Source organism: Pleuronectes platessa, chromosome 3 (assembly GCF_947347685.1).
Source record: "Pleuronectes platessa chromosome 3, fPlePla1.1, whole genome shotgun sequence".
NCBI classification, from domain to species: domain Eukaryota; kingdom Metazoa; phylum Chordata; class Actinopteri; order Pleuronectiformes; family Pleuronectidae; genus Pleuronectes; species Pleuronectes platessa.
In genome coordinates this window covers 1,362,545-1,382,170 of record NC_070628.1, presented here as the reverse complement: position 1 = coordinate 1,382,170, position 19,626 = coordinate 1,362,545, and the positions used below count along the sequence as shown (strand labels likewise).

Here is a 19,626-nt window from a genome sequence, read left to right as displayed (position 1 = left end):
TGTAAAGAGATTTAAAGAAAACATTGTTGATTAGAAATTCCTTATATGAAGAAATGTGATATTTAAATACAGTGCTGTGGTCAAACCAGAAATTAGGAACATTTTCTTAACCCATGAAAACGACAAACATTATGATTCCATTTCATCAACAATACTGTGAATTTGAAGCTTTTCTGTTTTTATAGTTTCCTTTGCTCTTCAGTCAGTGAGTGTGGATTTACCAGAAACTGTTGAAAATGGTTTAACACAAAACATTTATACCTCATGAATCACGCAGTTGAATTATATTAATATAACAAAAAAAACTATGCTCCTTCCACGACATATTTAATTGCATATTTGATATGTTAGCGCTGGATTCTATGAATAACAGGGTGATATTGTACAGATAAGGTACAGACACTGTGTCTTTAGAGATGAACAGGTGTCTGTGTTAGCTGTGTTTCGACTGAACGCCACATTCACTTCTTTATTGATCCATCTGAACCGCCACATGAAATCCCTCGTGTCTCAGAGGAACGTTCAGACGTAGGAAACCCTTTTTGAGAAGATGAAGATCAGTTTCATGTCTGTGTCACGTAAGGGCAAAGTTTAGCTTCATGTAGCACAAACACTGAAGCAGCGGGACATTTGTAACTCATCTTGTTCCTTTACACAATTCTGATTATCATTAAAACAGCCGGTTTAGTTGATTAGCTTTAATTAAGCTAGGCTAATGTCCGCTAAGGTAGACACAGGAGAAGGTGTTTTCTACTTCTACATCGATTCTAAATTATATAATATACAATTTGCTCAAAATGAATTTGTTTAGTCTTTTAAAACAGCCACGTTTCCCCCTGCTCCCAGTCTTAGTTTGTGCTAAGCTAGGCACATCTCGGACCTATGGCTGTACTAGTTAAAACTCTCTCATCCGACCACAAAAACAAGAATTTCATAAAAAGTCTGAATGTTCCTTCAAAGTGTTTGCAATAAAAGCAGGGTGTCTGTAGATGAGGCAAAGATCGAACAGTGTTAGCTCAGTGTGATGATCCGTGAGTGTCTTTCACGTGTATGATACATGTAAGCGTTTCTTTTTTTATCACATTATGATTGTACAGTTCTGCTTGTATAATTTAAAGCATGTGTTTTAAACCTTTTGTAAATCCAACTGATAACTGTGTACATATACAGAAATGTAGAAAGTCAATAGGTTTGCAGTTAATCTCTAATAGCATGATAATTAGCGGGGTTTAGTCTGTACAGGCTCTATGTTAAATCTTTATGAAGGAAAACACTTGAAATACACCTGATATCAGACTGTGTGCTGTCTAAGGATAAACTCTGCAAAGCATTTTTTTTGTGCCTTTTATATCAATGTATGTAATCTAGACAATCTTGAAAAGCTTGTGTACAACCAAAATGACATTAAAATGGTTTTGGGGGCAAATCCATCAGTTGCTGTGGTCTTTCTACGAGGGGCCACACTGACCTTACCTTCTTCTACACTCTTCTACACCTTCTTCTACGCGGGGGGGGGGGGGGGGGGGGGGAGAGAGAAACCAATTAAATGACAACAAAGAAATATTTGATTGTACAAAGACACATTCCTTGATTTTTGTATAATGTCGATGTAGCATCAGCAGGACTGATGTGATGAGATATGGACACAATCCAGGATGAATGCCACCTCTCATATGTTTGATTGGTCGTCCACGGTGAAGCTGCTATTGAGAGCGAGAGTTGTTTGTGACATCAGTGAACTGCTACCATCATGTTTCTGTTCGATGTTGTGTTGTTCTGAGTCTTTCGCAGGGAAACTAAATTATCGTTAACTTGTTTCCAGGTGTTATCGCCCACGGAGCAGAGCATCCCGCTGCCGCCCTCCCCGGACTACAGGACAAAGGGCCAGAGCGACGAGAAGGAGCATTTCCACATCCTTCCTCAGCTCCAGGCCAAGAGGGCGGACTTCCTCGCAGTAATGCTCACTGGTACTTTGCCTCAGCGCAGGAGCTTTGCCACGCCAGATGAAGAAGAAGTCTCGGAACCTCCAGGGCCAAAGGATGACGACGTCACAAAGAGTGAGTCCAACAGCGAGGCCAGTCAGAAAAGCACTGAACGTAGCCAGGAAGCTGCGGCCTCCACACTCATGGCCGAGGACCAGAGGGTCCAACGGGAGCACGCCTCAGCTGCTGATGCAGACCCTGACATGGAGGACGCATCCAAGACTCTTGTCCTCTTCTCTCCTGGAGACACTCGGAAGTCTCCTTCAGGTGATGATCCTTTGCTAGAGGCTGAGTTGGCCACACCTTGTACCCTCTATTCCCGTAATGACCGCCTCCTGGTCGGGGAGGCAATTCTGCCTGAACCCTCGGAAACTGGGCGCTTGTCCCCAGCTCTCAGGTCAGACTTGAGGCCTTCCACTCCCATCGCTCCTGCATCACCGCCCTTCACCAAAGTTGAGCGAACTTTCATCCATATTGCAGAGACGTCCCACCTCAACGTCATGTCTTCCAACGGTCACTCTGCCAAGGAGAGTGACCGTGAAGTCTTAGCAATCATGAAGGACTCAACTGTAGAGGATTACTCTCGTGAGCAGGGGGGAGCCTCAGTGACAGAAGAGTCTCCAGAGGTGCCAGACCAAACTGCACCAGTTGACAAAGACTCCAAAACTGAGATTGGTGTGTCACCTGTCCTGGCCCAGTCTTTGGAGCCTGTCCCAGAAGCAATGTCACCAGCTCATGAATATAAAGATCTGTCACAGGAACCGAAGAAACAGCCGTCACCCAGTGAAGAAGCTGCCAAGCTTCAGACAACAGCATCAGAACTACCGACATCCATTAAGCCCAGAATCCGCAGCCTAATCCCAGTTCTGATTTCTGAAGAGGATTCCCGGTCAGAAAAGTCCTCCTCCCTCTCTGCTCGGGCTCGGCTCAAGCAGCGGGCCAGGCAGCTGGACTTGGCCCGTCTGCTGGTCCAGAAACAACAGGGTCGCTGGATAAGGGGGAGGATGCTGTCTGGGACATCATCATCGCTGTCCTCTGGGGACGATGAGCGACAGAGGGCCTCTGAAACTCTGTCCACCACAGGCTCAGAGGAGGACATGCACACCTCGGACGAATCCAAGAGAAGCTGGCGTCTTAAACCGACTGACGAGAAAGGTTCCAAGGAGACCCGGAGCAGGATCCCCAGGCCGGTCACCCCCATAAAGAGGCCTTCAGGGGGGCTTGCTGCTACTTCTCCTTCCCCTCTCTCCTTGCCAGAGTCCAGCACTAAAGGAGCACCATCGTTTGCTAATGGGTATGATTCTGTTTCTCTCTTTTTGTGTATTAAAAATTCTCATTTTGAATTTTGCAATTTAACACCTCTAATTTTCTCTTCTGTCCACAGGAATCGGAAAATTGGTCTTAGCACTCTTAGCAGCCAACGGAAATCCAAACCTGCCACACCCAGGTCCTCGTCCTCATGTACTCGCTCCTCTACGGCCCCTGCCCTGACCGGAAGCCCTCGAATGCCCCTGCGAGTCCTGTTTGGAACCCGACGCAGCCTTAGCTCCACTCACTGCAGGACTGACAGCCCCTCTCCTCAGAGAGTATGTCCGTCCAGGCAGCCACTCTCAGTTCGAGCCCCAACTGTCCCCGTGCTACCGCCCAGGACTACAACAACCATGCGGCGCAGTGCCTCACAGGAAGCCACTGCCCAGTCCTCCTCTGGCATCATGTCCACCAGGACCCGGCCGAAACCAGCTGGTACCACAAAGGGGAAACCGGTGGCCAGGGAGAAGGTGGCGCCCGCTAGATAATACAAAGAGACTCATCGCTGAGACACGTTTATGTTTAATCAGTCTTCGGACAAGCAACGCCTCAAAGGTTCTCACTTGATTCCATCTTAGACTGTGCTGTCACAATGACCTCCTTCAACTCATTTACTATGTATGGACCTCTTATTGTTTTCCACGGACAGCTAACCGAACTATCTTCATGGGCTTCCAGTAATTTTCACTGACTGTGGTACAGGAGCGTAGCTGCCATGGTGCTATGGATATGTCCCTGGCCAATCCCTGGTCTACGCTAACTGGTTCCGGGAGGTGAGAGTCTTGGCCTCCAACAAGCCTCTCATCTTACACTGTACTCCCAGCTTGTCCACAGCTATACTACTCTTCTACTGACAATACCCTGCTTGGTTCACATTGCATGGTGAAGTATATCACAAATACATTGACTCTGTAGAAGGAAAATGGAAATCTGTACCTTTACATTATTTGATCAAGTTCTCCCCTTCCTATTGGTCAAAAAAAGATCAAATTGAACTGGTTTGAAGGCCCAAACTATGATACTATCGTAAGAGATTCCTTAATATATCCTGTGTCAATTATAGTCTTGGATAAAGAGAAGAGTTGGATGTGAACACAAAATAATTTGCTCGGCTGCTAGCCTCCTCCTCATGGTGTGACATGGGCATGCTTTAATCAATCTATTTTCTGGGTGTTTTTATTTTGTTTATGCTTTGAATTGTACAGTATATGATAGAATCATTTCCCATAAAGACATCTTTATTTTTTATCTTGCCAAGCAAAATGTAAATTTGAACCTTCTGTACCAATGTGTTGGCACTATGCCTGTTGTTTATCGCATGAGAAAAACAGGGTTCACCATGAGAGGACGACGCTACACCTGCTTGGATTCTGCAGTGCAAAGGTCCGCTGATTGTTGGAGCCCAGGTTGTGTTTGTAGAGGAGTCGATGGGCAGTGAACTGTGAAGTAAAGTCTTGACCATGTGAAACGGCTTCTTGTCATTATTCTCTCCCTGGTTTCCGGTAAAATTAAAAACCAGACGTGATCTGGGTCCAGAATAGTTGAGGTCCAGATCAGATCCATCTAGACTTCCCACAGGCCTCAAGTATGATATACAAAAATACTAGTTTTGATCAGACCGAGGGAGCAACCCTTAATAAATGTGAACTGTAACTAAGAACTTGTGGTACAATATTCTGTGCCAGATATTACAGCTTTAGTTTCCAGTTACTTTTCAGTTTTACATTAAACCGGTGTTTCAGACTTTTTTGTACTTACATTTTAAATACAAAATAAATATTGTCCCTCAGCACAAAGTTCTGAATACATGAGCATTCGTCTCTCAAAATTAATGTCATCAGTAATTTTCATGTTTAGTTAATGCTTTAGCTCCCTAACCCCTCCGGTTGTAACGACTGTAAACTTCTGGCTGCTCTTCTGTAGCTGCAAACATCACGTGACTCTCAGCTGTGTTTACCAGAGGGATGCACCAGAATGAGACCGGTGATAGGCCTGGACGCCTGTCACTCAAAGTGCAGCTGATCAGAGGAGGGCTCAGAGGGCAGCTCTGCAGCTCCAGAGAGGACGGTCAGAGGACATGGACATACACAGTGCAGCAGTTTGTCCACTTGTCCACTTGTCCACTGATGCATCATCTTAGGGACCAACACCTCACACTAAGTCCAGGAAAGATGTAAAGTATGAGCCTTTAATACTCTGTGCATGAGTTGAGCCTATTATCTACAAATGAACTCAAATGTAGTTAGTTGTTGGTCCGTTGCAGTCAGAGCTACAAGTATAAGGAGGCTTTTTATATTGCTCATGTCAGGTGCCACGTTCCCAAGTAATAAACATGTGTTCTGTACGTGATGGTGGTGAAGACTGATGTGGAATTGATCATATATCAGCAGTGATGACACCGTACGTACTGTAATGCTGAGTCATAAATATATCTTCTGTGGGTCAAGGACGCAACTCAACAAAAAAACAGTGTCCATGAGATCGATTGAGGAACAGCTTCGACCAGAGGAGAAAAACTAGGACTAGTAGGAGCAGTAGCAGCAGTATTCATAGTAAATGCACTAGTAGTAGTAGCAGCAGTATTAGTAGTAGTTGCACTTGTATTAGTAGTGGTATTAGTAGTAACAGTAGTGGTTGCACTAGTAGTAGTAGTAGTTGTTGCACCAGTACTAGTAGTAGTAGCAGCAGTATTAGTAGTAGTTGAACTAGTACTAGTAGTAGCAGCAGTATTAGTAGTAGTTGCACTAGTACTAGTAGTAGCAGTAGCAGTATTAGTACTAGTAGTAGTAGTAGAAGCAGTAGTAGCAGCAGTATTAATAGTAGTTGCACTAGTAGTAGTAGTAGTAGTAGTAGTAGTAGTAGTAGTCTTTTTGCTGCTGTAGTTCTGGTGGTTATCCGCTAGGAGGCAGTGATGAGGCCCTGGGCCGAGCAGCAGTAGTGACGCAGAGACAAGATGGCGGCCCCGGTGCAGGTGTGTTGTGTGGACACCCTCCCTCCTCACCTGAGTCCTCTGGACGCGTTAATGTTCGAATCCCACCTGGACGCGCTTTTCCACAGTGACACGGAGCCGCCCACCGTCCTCTTCAGCCCGCAGCGGCCTCAGGGCTGCGGGAGGTCGGGCATCTTACTGCGCGTCCACCCGCTCACCGAGCAGGACACCGCGGGATGCGGAGACAGACACGTCCCCGGTGCCGAGTCCCGAAGCGGCGTCCGGCTGTTCGTCAGCCGCTTCTTCCTGCGGCACCACGGGCTCCAGCGGCTCGGCTGCTCCGGGACGGTCCGGGCCCTGGAGCCTGTCAGCCTGGACAGAGTGGTGCTGGGAGCCCGCAGCAGAGAGAGCCTCCGCTGGGCCGGAGGGGAGCACTTCACCGCCGGGCTGCTGGAGCTCTGCCGCCCGGGACAGTGGCTGCTGGTCCGGCAGGGAGACCCGCTGCTGCTGCCCCGACCCCCGCTGCCGGAGACCCCCGGAGAGGAGCCGGGACAGGTCGGTGTAAACAATCAATCTATAAAAGTATTTATACTAAACAGAAGTTTCAAAGTTACACTTCTGCTCAGAAAAGACTCAGAAGTTAGTCCAGCACATGAAGTACATCTCCGTTGAATATATTCTGTGATATTCATCATAATCTGTAAAGTAGTAACTTAAGTTCTAACGTTAAAGTACTTTTCCCTCTGACATGTGTGAAACACAAGTATAAAGTAGCAGAAAATATGTAAAAGGTAACTTAACTTTAAACTGTACAGAAAAGTACTAGAGTAAATGTACTTAGTAACTACTTGGGTATTTTTGATAATGTGGACAAATTGATATTGTTTTAGGGAAATAAACACAAAAAATATACATTTTTACTCAACTTTTTTTAATTTACTGAAATGAAATGATTATATTTTTATTTTGTGTGTCACAGATTTCTCTAAATTAGAAATAACATAATTCGGAGAGAAACTTGAGATTTTTTGTCTTAATTAAACTTAATTAAAATGTCATATCAATTCATTCATTTAATTCAAAACATATTCTGTCAGGAATAACAGCAACGCAGCAGAAAAACTAACTTATATTCAATAATAATATATCAAATGGGAACTTGTCAGACTTCTACTTAGAAATACAAACTTTATTCTTTAACATCAAAGTTTGTCGTTGTCTGAATGTGGATGTTGTGTTGTCGGGTGCAGCAGCCGCTCCTGGACCTGATGGTGTTGGCCTGCAGCCCGGTATCACAGGGCCGGATCACAGCCGACACGTCTCTGGTTCTGACCGACTGCTGGGACTCAGTGGATCCCCCGGGGGCCCCCCCGCCCTGCAGACCGCTCAGTCTGAGCTTTTCAGATTTTGCTCATTATGCCGACAGCCTCGGGGGGGGGCGCTCTCTCCTCGACAGCAGGAAGCTGCTCGGCTCGGAGTTCTCAGACATCCTGCGGGCGCTGGAGTGCAGGGTGGACGTCCTGGTGGTGGACGTCTCACGGTGGACGGGCGTCAGAGGTCACCAGGGGGCAGTGGTGGACGTGGACAACTGCGTGTTCGTGAGCAAGCAGCTGCTGCTCCGGCTCGGGCTGTTTAACCACGAGTGGGTGGAGCTGTCGAAGGCGGGAGGATCCTCGCGACCTCAGCCGGGTCAGGTGGACGTCAGGGGGGAAGCTGGCCGAGAGCGGCTGGTATCTGTGGTGGTGGTGGATTTGACTGAGAGTCCAGATCTGCAGAACCAGGATGAAGTTGGTTTCATATCAGCGTGTCTGTGGTTCAACTTGACCGGAGGGGAAGTGATTCCTGTGAACAGCCTGACACTGAGGATGAAGGTGAGCAATCCACCAGTCCACCAACAAATCTCATTGTCCAATCGATTCGGTTGTTATCATCTGTAAGTAAAGATGGACGACATGACAGCTCCCAAAAGTGAAGCCAAATCATCTTGTTCGCCCCCTGGTGGCTGGGTGCAGTATTGATCATTAACCCTTCCTCCTCCATGTGAGCAGATGGGACAAATCAAGAAATCTAAAAGTAGACTTAAAATAAATGTTTGTATTATATGAACTAGATTACCCCCCCCCCCCTCTCACTGTGGCCTCTTGTCATCTTGTCTCAGAGGTGGAGACCGGCTCCTCTGGAGGTCGCTGGTGGCTCTGACACTTCCTGTCGCTCAGCTTCTCCTGCGTTCGCCGCCGAGCTTCACATCCAGCCGGTGGTGTCTCTGCTGCAGGACGACCGGGGGGGCGGCGACGCCCTGCTGTCCGAACACTTCAGTTCTCCCAGGTCAGCCGCCGCCAGAGACACGAAGGTCTGAGTCGCAAGGGGAGTCGAGTCAATGTCAGCTGTCAATCAAGACGTCTCAGTCTGTTTTGATATCCTCGAATTAATAATGTGTCTTTAAACTGATCAGACACACTTGAACTACCACAACGACAAACGTTTATTTTACTTCTTTGATTTGTCCATGTCCCATCTGCTAACATGGAGGACGGGGGGGTTGTTTACTTGTGTGAGCTGTCATGTCGTCCATCTTTTTTTAGCGTCTGTGATTGAATGAAGAACTTGAAATGTAAAGCGACACCTTCTCATTTTACACGTTTGACTGATTCCATGAAAACTTCTTACAAATGTTCTCTCGAGTCGGAGGAACTGGGATCTGAGTCTGACCAGTGGCTTCTTTCTCTCTGCAGACTGGTTTCACTCGGAGACGTCTTATCAGTTCCCACTGAAAACCATCCAGACCTGCTGGAGAACAACTGTGACGGCATCCACAGGTACGACACTTCAGAACCTGAGGAGCGCTCTAAGGTCCTTCAGGAGGTTCGACATGGTTATTGAGGAGCTTCTCAGGATGGTTTAGTGGTCGATGTGAAGGTTCTAAGCGGTTCTATGAAGTTAGTGGTTGTTAAGGAGGTTCTTCAGAGTTCAGGGGGATGTGACGAGGCTGGAGTCACCAAAGAGGAGGTTCTTCAGGTCCTCTATGAGGTTCTCTGCTTCTTCCGGAGGTCATACAGTCCTGCAGGAGGATTCTAGGGACCTTTGAGGATATAGAGGGTTCTTAAGGTGGTTCAACACCTGTCAGAGATTTGAGGTGATGTGTTATTCAGGTTTAGAGAAATGTCCGGAGCATCAACAAAACACCGAATGAAAGTACGTCTCTTTAAACTAGAAGAATTGACTTGAGGAGAAGTGAGGAGAGGTTCCTCAGGCACGTCACATGACACACTTTGGGTTCTTTTCCTTTATTTACATATATATTTATACTTTTTTATTTAGGGAAGTTAATCAGTTAAATACTGTAACTAAGACGTTAGTCATTGACAACAGGGAGATTTATTTATTCCTGTAGCAAACGTTCAGCTCTGTTGTTCATGTGTTGATGTTTCCCGGTGATGAATCTGTGACCTCTGACCTCTGACAGGTCTCCTGTGCTGTTCTTCAAAGTGCAGAAGGTGTGTCCGTCTGCAGAGGAGGAAGGAGGAGGAGGAGGAGGAGGAGGAGCTCTCCTGGCAGACAGACTGCACACCTCCCTCTACATGGTGACCTTTGTCTTTGAATGTGTGTCCTCGTCTCAGCCGGCAGTAAACTTCTGTCAGAGCTGGGCCCCGGTGTCGGTGTCGGTCTGTGGCTCTGACTCTGTGGACGTTTGTTTTGTGCGTGTCCTCAGGGAGCGTCCACTAACAGCCCCGTCCCCTGCAGCTGGGTGGAGCGAGGGTCTCTGTGGAGCAGTCTGTCTCCTCCGGGCCTGGACAGGACCGTGGACCTCCTCAGCAGCATCATCCTGCCCCACCTGCAGCACAGGTAACTCTCTAACAGCACTAGAGTCTGCCTGCTGAGGCCTGTCACAGAGAGAGCGTGACCGGACCATGTGTGTGGTTGCAGCAGCTCTCTGTCCGGTTGCACCGTCCTCCTTCACGGTCCTGCAGGAAGTGGGAAGGTGACGGTGGTCAGCGCGGCGAGTCGCAGACTGAACCTCCACCTGCTGAAGGTACCACGTCCTCAACATGTTTGATTCCACGTCTTCTTCTTTCTCTGTGTCGCTCACACTTCACGGCCCAGAGACCGTTTTCTCATCACTGTGATATTTGCCACATATTTAAAGTGTTGAACTTGTTGATGTCTCTGGTCACATGGTGCCCTGTGCAGGTGGACTGTGTGAGTGTGTGCGCTGACACACCTGCAGCCGCTGAGGTGAAGCTGACCTCCTTGTTCCAGCGAGCCGCCGCCCTGCAGCCATGTGTCCTTCTGCTCAGGAACCTGCAGCTCCTGCTCCGGCCCAGAGGGGAGGAGGACGCCAGGGTCCAGGCCGCGCTCCACCATCTGCTCAGCAGCGCCCCCATCAGGTCACTGGCTTTCTCTAATGCTCATACACTAACACAGAGGAGTCTGAGAGCTGGCTCCTTCACACTGAACATTTACCTGCTCGGATATTAACACATTGAAGCTCTGTGTGTTTCAGTGTGGTGGTGGTGGCGACCGTCTGCAGACCTCGGGACCTTTCTGCGGGTGTAGTGACAGCGTTTGTCCACCAGGTGTCATTAGAGAGCCCCAGTGAGGAGCAGCGGCGCTCTATGTTGTTGAGCCTGAGCCGAGACCTTCACCTGGGCAGAGACGTGAGTCTGGAGAGACTCTCCAAACTCACAGCGGTACGGCAGCACCCAGCAAACTGATCTGTCTCTGGAGTCTCAATATTCATTATATAATATTTATATAACGCCAAATCATAACATACACCCTCTCCCCTGATCCTTGGACAAGCTTTTCTTCTGGTTTCACTGGTGTTTGTTGGTTGGTTTCTGCTCTTCCTCATCTCTTCTAATTCTGCTGTTATCTCATCCATATTAATCTACATTGAGCACAGACTCGTGAGAATCTATCAGTTGTTCACGTTTAGATCTTTTATTGTTGATAATCAGATCATTGACCAGAGTTTCTCCTGCTCAGGGTTTTGTGTTGGGAGATCTCCGGGTCCTGCTGGCGGAGGCCGGTCGAGCTGCCTGCAGGAGGCTGAGTCACACCTGGTGAGGCAAACAGAAAAAAACTCACTTTTATTAATGACATTGTATCAGTTATTATTAACGACAGTATTGTATTTTGAAATAAGTATCAATAACTACTTCACAAGCTACCACAGTTTCTTAGACTACATATTTAATTTAAGATGTCATCAGAGTCATAAACAAAAAAGATTTTCTAAATTTCACTTGAAAGTGTCTTATATTAGAACTAGAATTCGGACTAAACATGATAAACACTGTGTTGTTTGAGCAGTGGGGGTCGGCGGGAGGAGGACCTGTGCTCCAGCGGAGTGACCGTCCTGAACCAGGACTTCACCTGCGCCCTGGAGACGCTGCAGGACGCCCAGTCCAAGGCCATCGGAGCCCCGAAGGTGACCGATCAGTTCATGATGCTCTATCCTCTGTTATCGTGTGGACGTCCTCTGGTCGCTCCAGCTCCGACCCTTCTTCTCTTCTGTGCACATACAGATTCCTAACGTGCGCTGGGAGGATGTCGGAGGTCTGCAGCAGGTGAAGAAAGAAATCCTGGACACGATCCAGCTCCCTCTGCAGCGTCCGGAGCTCCTGGCTCTGGGCCTCAGCCGGACCGGGGTCCTGCTGTACGGACCCCCGGGAACAGGGAAAACCCTGCTGGCCAAAGCCGTGGCCACCGAGTGCTCCATGACCTTCCTCAGGTGGGGGGGGGGGGGCGGATACTCACCTGCAGCTATTATCATATTGATTCTCGTCAGGTGTAAAGTTGAAATCCCACAAAACGATCTTGTTTTGGGTGTTTTAGACTTTTTATCAAGACGTTTCTCAAAACACTGTTTAGCTGAAGCTCAGTTTCCTGACGTGTTCCTGACGTGTTCCTGACATGTTCTTGACCTGTTCCTGACGTGTTCTTGACCTGTTCCTGACGTGTTCCTGACGTGTTCCTGACGTGTTCCTGACGTGTTGCTGACGTGTTCCTGACGTGTTCCTGACGTGTTCCTGACGTGTTCCTGACGTTTTCCTGACGTGTTCTTGACTTGTTCATGACGTGTTCCTGACGTGTTCCTGACGTGTTCCTGACGTGTTCCTGACCTGTTCTTGACCTGTTCATGACGTGTTCCTGACGTGTTCCTGACGTGTTCCTGACGTGTTCCTGACGTCTTGACTTGTTCATGACGTGTTCATGACGTGTTCCTGACGTGTTCCTGACGTGTTCCTGACGTGTTCCTGACGTGTTCTTGACTTGTTCATGACGTGTTCCTGACGTGTTCTTGACTTGTTCATGACGTGTTCCTGACGTGTTCCTGACGTGTTCCTCTTGAGTTCTTACTTCTCTATCTGCTCTTGTTTCAGTGTCAAAGGTCCGGAGCTCATCAACATGTACGTGGGTCAGAGTGAAGAGAACATCAGAGAAGGTTCGTGTCACTCGACTTCTTTCACTTGTTCTTAATGTTAAAGCTCAACGTAAACTAAAGGAACCAATTTCATTTCATTTCCACAAGTTTCACACGAATTAACTCAAATAAAAAAGTAAAATAAATATAATAATAATTAATTTGACTCATTCAGGCTCTTCAGTTGTTGGAGCTTTTGAATTGACTTGTGTTGATTGTTGTCCAGCAGCTCTTGTGTATAAGTGTTGTGTTGTTCAGTGTTCAGCAGAGCGCGCTCAGCAGCTCCCTGCGTCGTCTTCTTCGATGAGCTGGACTCACTGGCTCCCAGCAGGGGGCGCAGTGGAGACTCTGGAGGAGTGATGGACAGGTGAGGATTCTCCTTCTTATTCTTATTCTTTAATGTCACATTTTCTCCCATTTCTCTTTTATTTGTTTGCTGTTTTTTTTTAATTTTCTAATTAATTCTTTTTTCTAATTAATTTATTCACAGAGTGGTGTCTCAGCTGCTGGCCGAGCTCGACGCGCTGCCCTCGACCGCCGGGGTGTTTGTGATCGGAGCCACGAACCGTCCAGACCTGCTCGACCAATCACTGCAGAGACCTGGCAGGTCAGAGCGCGCACGCGCACACACACACACACACACACACTTAGTGAGAATATAGCTTATGATAAGAGTCCTACAATGTTTTATAATACGTATTAGATAAATTATTAAAAACCTTTTATAAAACTGATTTGAAAATATCTTTTAGCTACAAGACATATTTTAGTTTATGTAAACCACCTGGATACTTCATTTTTACATATTAGGCAGACAGATGGCGCTAGAGTCCGACCCACAAAGGGAATTTAATGTTTAGAAATACAGGAAGTGGAGAAACACCATAACACACATCAGTCATTGTTTGTGTATCATCTTTTACAAATACAAATTTTACAGTTTTACTTAAGTAGATTTACAACAACCAACTTTATAAACAATTCTTTTGAAAGTGCGAGGAGGACGTCCGTCAGTTTCACTCAAAAACATTGAGACGTCCTTTAACATGTGTTTTTATGATTCTGTGAAACTCTCTCTCTTTGCCTCAGGTTTGATAAGTTGGTCTACGTTGGACTCAACGAGGATCGAGTCTCTCAGCTTCAAGTTCTTCAGGCCATCCTCAGAAAGTAAGAGCAGCGCCCCCTGTAGGAAGACAGCTCAGTTATTTTCTCTGTTTAGATAAACAGCCACATCATCAAACAGCTGTGGACAAGAACAAAGTATTATTATGGATTTTGTCTAACTTACTAATGTTGATGTCAGGTTCCAGCTGGACCCGGCGGTGAACCTGGAGGAGGTGGTGGAGAGTTGCCCCGCCCACATGACCGGCGCTGACCTCTACGCTCTGTGTTCAGACGCCATGACGGGCGCCATCAAGAGGAAGATCGCTCTGATCGACGAAGGTGAAGACAGGAAACAAGTGATCCTGTGAAGTCCAGAAGTCCTTTGATCATTTTGACTGTTCAGCAGAAAATAACTGAAACTTGTCTCTCTCTCTCTCTCTCTCTCTCTCTCTCTCTCTCTCTCTTTTTCTCTCTCTCTCTATCTCCCTCTCCCTCTCCCTCTCTCCCCCTCTCTCTCTCTCCCTCCCTCCCTCCCTCTCTCTCTCCCCCTCCCTCCCGCCCTCTCTCTTCCTCTCTCTCCCTCCCTCCCTCCCTCCCTCCCTCCCTCCCTTCCTCTCTCTCTCCCTCTCCCTCCCTCTCTCGCCCTCACCACCCTCTCCCTCTCCCCCTCCCACTCCCTCTCTCTCTCGCCCTCCCTCCCTCCCTCCCTCCCTCCCTTCCTCTCTCTCTCCCTCTCCCTCTCCCTCCCTCTCTCGCCCTCCCACCCTCTCCCTCTCCCCCTCCCTCTCCCTCTCTCTCTCGCCCTCCCTCCCTCTCCCCCTCCCTCGCCCTCCCTCCCTCCCTCGCTCTCTTTCTCCCTATCCTCCCACCCTCTCCCCCTCCCTCTCCCTCCCTCTCCCCCTCCCCTCCCTCCTCCCTCTCCCCTCCCTCCCTCCCTCCCTCCCTCTCTCTCTCTCCCAGGTGTGGACTCGGAGGACTCTCCTGTCGTTCTCTCCGCTGACGACTTCTCTGCCTCGTTAGAAAACTTCAAGCCCTCGGTTTCTGAACAGGAGCTTCTCCGATACGCAAACATCCAACAGAAACTCAGCGTGACGTAGAATCACAGGAAAATAAGAACTGTCAACAACGTTCACGCACGACAAGATGCTAATGCTGTAAATTTAACTTGAACTGTTATTAAATAATTTTATGAAATCAATAAAAACGAGAGAAGATGCAGAAGAACAGTTTATTGAAGCTGAATTGGTGTTACCTGGTTCTGCCACTAGGAGGAGCTTTTTACAAATAATCAGCTATAATAATCTTCTGTCATGGTGACTCTACTTTTACTATAGAACCAGTGCTGATTACATAAAGAACATAGAAAGGTAATGAGGACTCAGTTCTTAATGTCCCAGCTGCATTAGTAGCTACACTTGAGGAATAATTCTCCCTTCAATGTGTTTGTTGTTGTGCAGCTCTGGAACCTTCCAGAGTTTCTCTTTGCTAGCATCAAGCTAACTGCTAATATGCTACTTTAACTAAATCTGACATCATTAAAGTTAGCTGAGATGTGTAATAATGATAAATGTTTTTTACATCTGACTATAAGGTTTGTAATGATTGTTAATCACTTTACTTTTGGCAGATTTACTGGAATGTTTCTGAACTTTGTCATATTTAACTTATTTGTATAAAATATATTAAAGATGATGTTAAATTCAAAAGTTAAATATATGGAGGACAGTTACAAAGTCTAACCAGCAGAGGGAGACAGGGAGAAACATCCTGGATCACAAAGCTTTTATTTTGGTACGCACGAATTGACATATTAGCTAAAAAGTTACTTAGTTACACTTTGATTAACATTTAGATTAAGATTTAATATTACACTTGACATAGATTTTATATTTAACAGACATGTTTAAAAATTATATTTAATATGTAGATTTGATATTTAGATTTGGTCTAACATTTCACATTTAGATTTCAAATCTACAACAAACAATGAGATTTAAGGATTTTTTAATCTGCAGTTTATTGAGCAAAAACAACATTATAAGAAACCTTGTTTTTTTAAATGCGGAGTTTGAATCATCACACACGTTTGTAACGTTCCACGACGTCTTCTGGTGTTTGTCGTGTGAAAGCTACTGAGTGTTTGGCTCTGACAGAAGAACGTGAGACAGCAGGGGGCGCCCCTGTCAGATTTCAGAGTTTAATCAGCAGTTGCTTCATCTTCTGAGACTCAAACACATCAACCTGGAAAACTGAGAACACAGGGACAGCTGAGCTCCACCAACAGTTTGTCGTCGGGTAGAAGTGATGAACAGGCCACAGTCATTACAGTCGAATGAGCCAAAACACATGTGTATCTGAAGAGGGGGGTGAGAAGGCTGGCGGTCCAGGTCTGGTGTAATCCGGATTAATCTGGAGGTCTGGATCTCTGTGCTTTGTTCTCTGGCTTCGATCTGTTCTGTGGTTCCTGGGTTTGAGTTCGTCGCTGGGGCAAAGATCGTTCACGCTCCTCTTCCTCTTCCTCTTCCATGTCTAAGGAGACGCCCGTCTCTGGGGAGGACTCAGATGAAGTGGGGCATTCGACATGCAGGTTCTGGAGGAAACAACCGAGGTCATCAGAGATCTTCTGGACAAAGAAAATCCAGACACACAAGAAGGTAATCAAACAAGTCGAGTAATTATATCACTGGAAAGAAACACAATGTGAACACAACAGCCCTTACCCCCCCCCCCCCCCCCCCCCCCCCCCCCCCCAGATTCCTTCCTCAACAACACGGTTGAATGTAGCAGGTTTGTTTTGAAAGGTTCAGTGTGTTTGATTTAGTGACATCTAGTGGAGACTCTGAATAATGCAACCACCTGAACCCCTCACGGCTTGTGTGTAAGAGAACGTTCACTTGGCGACAGGAAACTGTTCAAACTGTACAAACTGTACAAACTGTACAAACTATACAAACTGTTCAAACGGTTTCAGGTGATACGAATGAAAACGTTCAGATTTGTTTTCACTTCCGATAGAAGCTCCTGAATCCTTCACACTGAACCGATTAAAGAAACAAGTTTAGATTCAACGTTCCGGAAAGATTCTGGATTTAGTTTCACATCCGTCGCGGTGACGTCACCCGTTGGTTTGTGAGCCGAAGCCTCAGCTTCACATCGTGTTCAGCGCCATCTTGGTTTGTGGAAACCAGAAATAACCATATTTGGAGGACCAGGGGGTGGAGCCTGACGGAGAGCTGCGGACTCGCCCCACCCACAACCTGCCACCTGCATCCATTGGACGGCAACAGCTGTCAATCAAACTGTGGTACCCCCCCCCCCCATGCTTTATGGTCTGTTTGACTCTAAATGATCATAATTCACTAAATGATCATCAGCTGTTTGAAGAAGACTTGAAACTAGAGACTGAGACAGAAACTCCTGAATGTTACTGACATTAGAAAGTGAGAAGTCACTTTCTCTATAGAAACTACCAGAGGAGTCGCCCCCTGCTGGTCACTACACAGAAGACAGGTTTCTGGACCTGGAGTTTACGTCTCCATTATATATATATGTTTTTTAAACTTAACCCTCATGATTCCTGAACCTGAGAAAAACAAACTTCAGTGTGTAACATTTCAAAAAGATACTTTGTGAGTTTCCGTGGTGAAGGTTACGCTCGCTCCTCTGACCACTTCCTGTGTCTGTGTCGATGTCGGGGTTAGCATTCCTCCGTGCAACATAAGCTATATTTACCGCTTACGTGGCCTTTGCTACTTTTGTGCGCTTCATCCTTTTCCTCCTCATCAGTGTCACCTGAGGCCTCTTCAACCCGGCGATCAGCAGCCAGCAACCGGGGCCGCGACTTGGTGAGCCAGCCTTCTCAGTAGCGTCCCCTTGGGAAACCTGCAGGAACCACAGCGTGAGTCTCTACTGGCACCAGTCACACTTCATCCTCCAACACACAACTGTCCAACAACGTATAAACACACACAAACCTTCAGAAACTGTCATCAGATAAAAGAAAACCCTTTGTCCTATTCATTTCACTCAAGTTCAAGATTTGACACAGTTGAGTTTAAACATGACGGAGAAGACGGGGCCCCGAGCTGAGGAAGGGGCCCCGAGCTGAGGACGGGCCCCGAGCTGAGGACAGGGCCCCCGAGCTGAGGAAAGGGCCCCCGAGCTGAGGACGGGCCCCGAGCTGAGGACGGGCCCCTGAGCTGAGGACGGGCCCCCGAGCTGAGGACGGGCCCCGAGCTGAGGACGGGCCCCGAGCTGAGGACAGGGCCCCCGAGCTGAGGAAAGGGCCCCCGAGCTGAGGAAAGGGCCCCCGAGCTGAGGACGGGCCCCCGAGCTGAGGACGGGCCCCGAGCTGAGGACAGGGCCCCCGAGCTGAGGACGGGCCCCCGAGCTGAGGACGGGCCCCCGAGCTGAGGACGGGGCCCCAAACACACATCCGACCTTCAACACGTCAAACTGATGAATCACAGCTGACGACAAATTCAGGTCCGATAAAAATATCCACGTTGTCAATGAAATGTTTAACGACTTTTACAAATGAGTCGTTAACCTTCGATCGTCTTAAATCCAAACCGGAATAAAATAATTTTTATGTTTTATTTTGCAGCCGCTATAAATATTATTTATGTTGTAAATGAATCAATAATTATTTTCTAAATAAACAGATTAATTAGGAAGCTTCACAAATCACAAACAAAACATATTTAAATAACGATAAAAGGAAATTATTCATCGTCACGTTTTATTAATTTAGTCGCTTGAAATATTAAACTTTAGCAACTAAAGTCACAAACGTTTGTTTTGTTTGAAATCATTTTTCACTTTTTGTAAAGAAAATAAATTAGTATGAATAAAGAACCGATCAGAAAACCATTAACGTAGATGGACTCAGATTTTCTGTCCCCGTCGCTCTTTTCGTTTTTCTTTTAATCTTTAATCCAGAGTTTGACGTCAGTAGATCCTCTCGACCAATCACGTGTGTGCGTTTCAAACCGGAGCGCGCGCCACGTGGAGCGGAGCCTCGTCTCCCGGTGCCCGGAGCCTGGAGAGGAGCAGCTCTCACATTCTGTCACCGCAGCTGCGACCTTTGTGTTTCACACGAGCCGTCAATTGTTCGCACGTTGTGCTGTTCGAGCAAAGTGAAACCAGCCGGAGAGAAATCTAGCAACGTTCAGACGCCATTGTTGTGTCCTGTGCGGGTTTGACGTGAACTGTAGCGGAGCAAACGTTGTTTGTGAAGCCCCCCCCCCCCCCCCCCCTACTCTTCATCCTCCTCCTTGTGATCTCTTCATTTCTTCTTTTGCAGGAACAACTCGTTTCCTCTCGTTCAAACTCTTTGTCTCTTCTCCTCCTCTTCACCTCCAAACTTTCATCTCTTTGTTTTTCTTCTTTTCTACAAAACTTTGTTATTTTGGCAGAATCAGGTTCGATCATAAAATCACAACATCCTGTATCTGCAGCTCCTCTTCCTCCTCTCTTCCTCCTCCTCGTCCTCCTTCTCCTCCTACTACTCTTCCTCCTCTTCTTCCTTCTTCTCCTCCTACTACTCTTCCTCCTTCTCCTCCTACTACTCTTCCTCCTATTCCTCCTACTACTCTTCCTCCTCTTCTTCCTCCTTCTCCTCTTACTACTCTTCCTCCTACTCCTCTTCCTCCTCCTCTCTGTTACTGACCAGTCGTGGACGTCCTTCTTCTCAGATGACCCAGGTAACTTGGACATTGTCCTCGTGTGTCCTTCCACTCACTATTAGTATCTGAGTCACAAACGAGCAGCAGCTCATCATCATCATCACCATCATCATCATCATCACCATCATCACCATCATCATCATCATCATCACATCATCATCATCATCATCATCACCATCATCACCATCA

General features: G+C 47.0%; 2 protein-coding genes and 1 pseudogene across 2 annotated transcripts in view; 2 read left to right on the top strand and 1 right to left on the bottom strand.

Annotated features, from left to right (window-relative positions):
• Nucleotides 1–4,718, top strand: part of ttbk1a (tau tubulin kinase 1a) — a 33,616-nt gene extending 28,898 nt beyond the window's left edge. The window contains exons 15-16 of the mRNA XM_053415680.1: nucleotides 1,823–3,276; nucleotides 3,367–4,718. Coding sequence (XP_053271655.1) covers nucleotides 1,823–3,276; nucleotides 3,367–3,778 — 1,866 coding nt within the window. The 3' untranslated portion in view covers nucleotides 3,779–4,718. The remainder of the gene's footprint in view (nucleotides 1–1,822; nucleotides 3,277–3,366) is intronic.
• Nucleotides 4,719–5,324: 606 nt separating this feature from the next.
• pex6 (peroxisomal biogenesis factor 6) lies at nucleotides 5,325–15,541 on the top strand. Its single transcript, XM_053415703.1, has 18 exons — nucleotides 5,325–6,774; nucleotides 7,470–8,090; nucleotides 8,378–8,544; nucleotides 8,952–9,035; nucleotides 9,683–9,800; nucleotides 9,929–10,062; nucleotides 10,144–10,249; nucleotides 10,408–10,604; nucleotides 10,721–10,907; nucleotides 11,206–11,282; nucleotides 11,533–11,650; nucleotides 11,748–11,953; nucleotides 12,606–12,667; nucleotides 12,905–13,013; nucleotides 13,137–13,253; nucleotides 13,736–13,813; nucleotides 13,950–14,089; nucleotides 14,711–15,541. Exons 1-18 carry the CDS (start codon nucleotides 6,244–6,246, stop codon nucleotides 14,845–14,847), a joined length of 3,189 nt encoding a protein of 1,062 aa, XP_053271678.1. The 5' UTR covers nucleotides 5,325–6,243; the 3' UTR covers nucleotides 14,848–15,541.
• Nucleotides 15,542–16,154: 613 nt separating this feature from the next.
• The window catches only part of LOC128437444 (potassium voltage-gated channel subfamily H member 1-like), a 19,477-nt pseudogene continuing 16,005 nt past the window's right edge, over nucleotides 16,155–19,626 (bottom strand).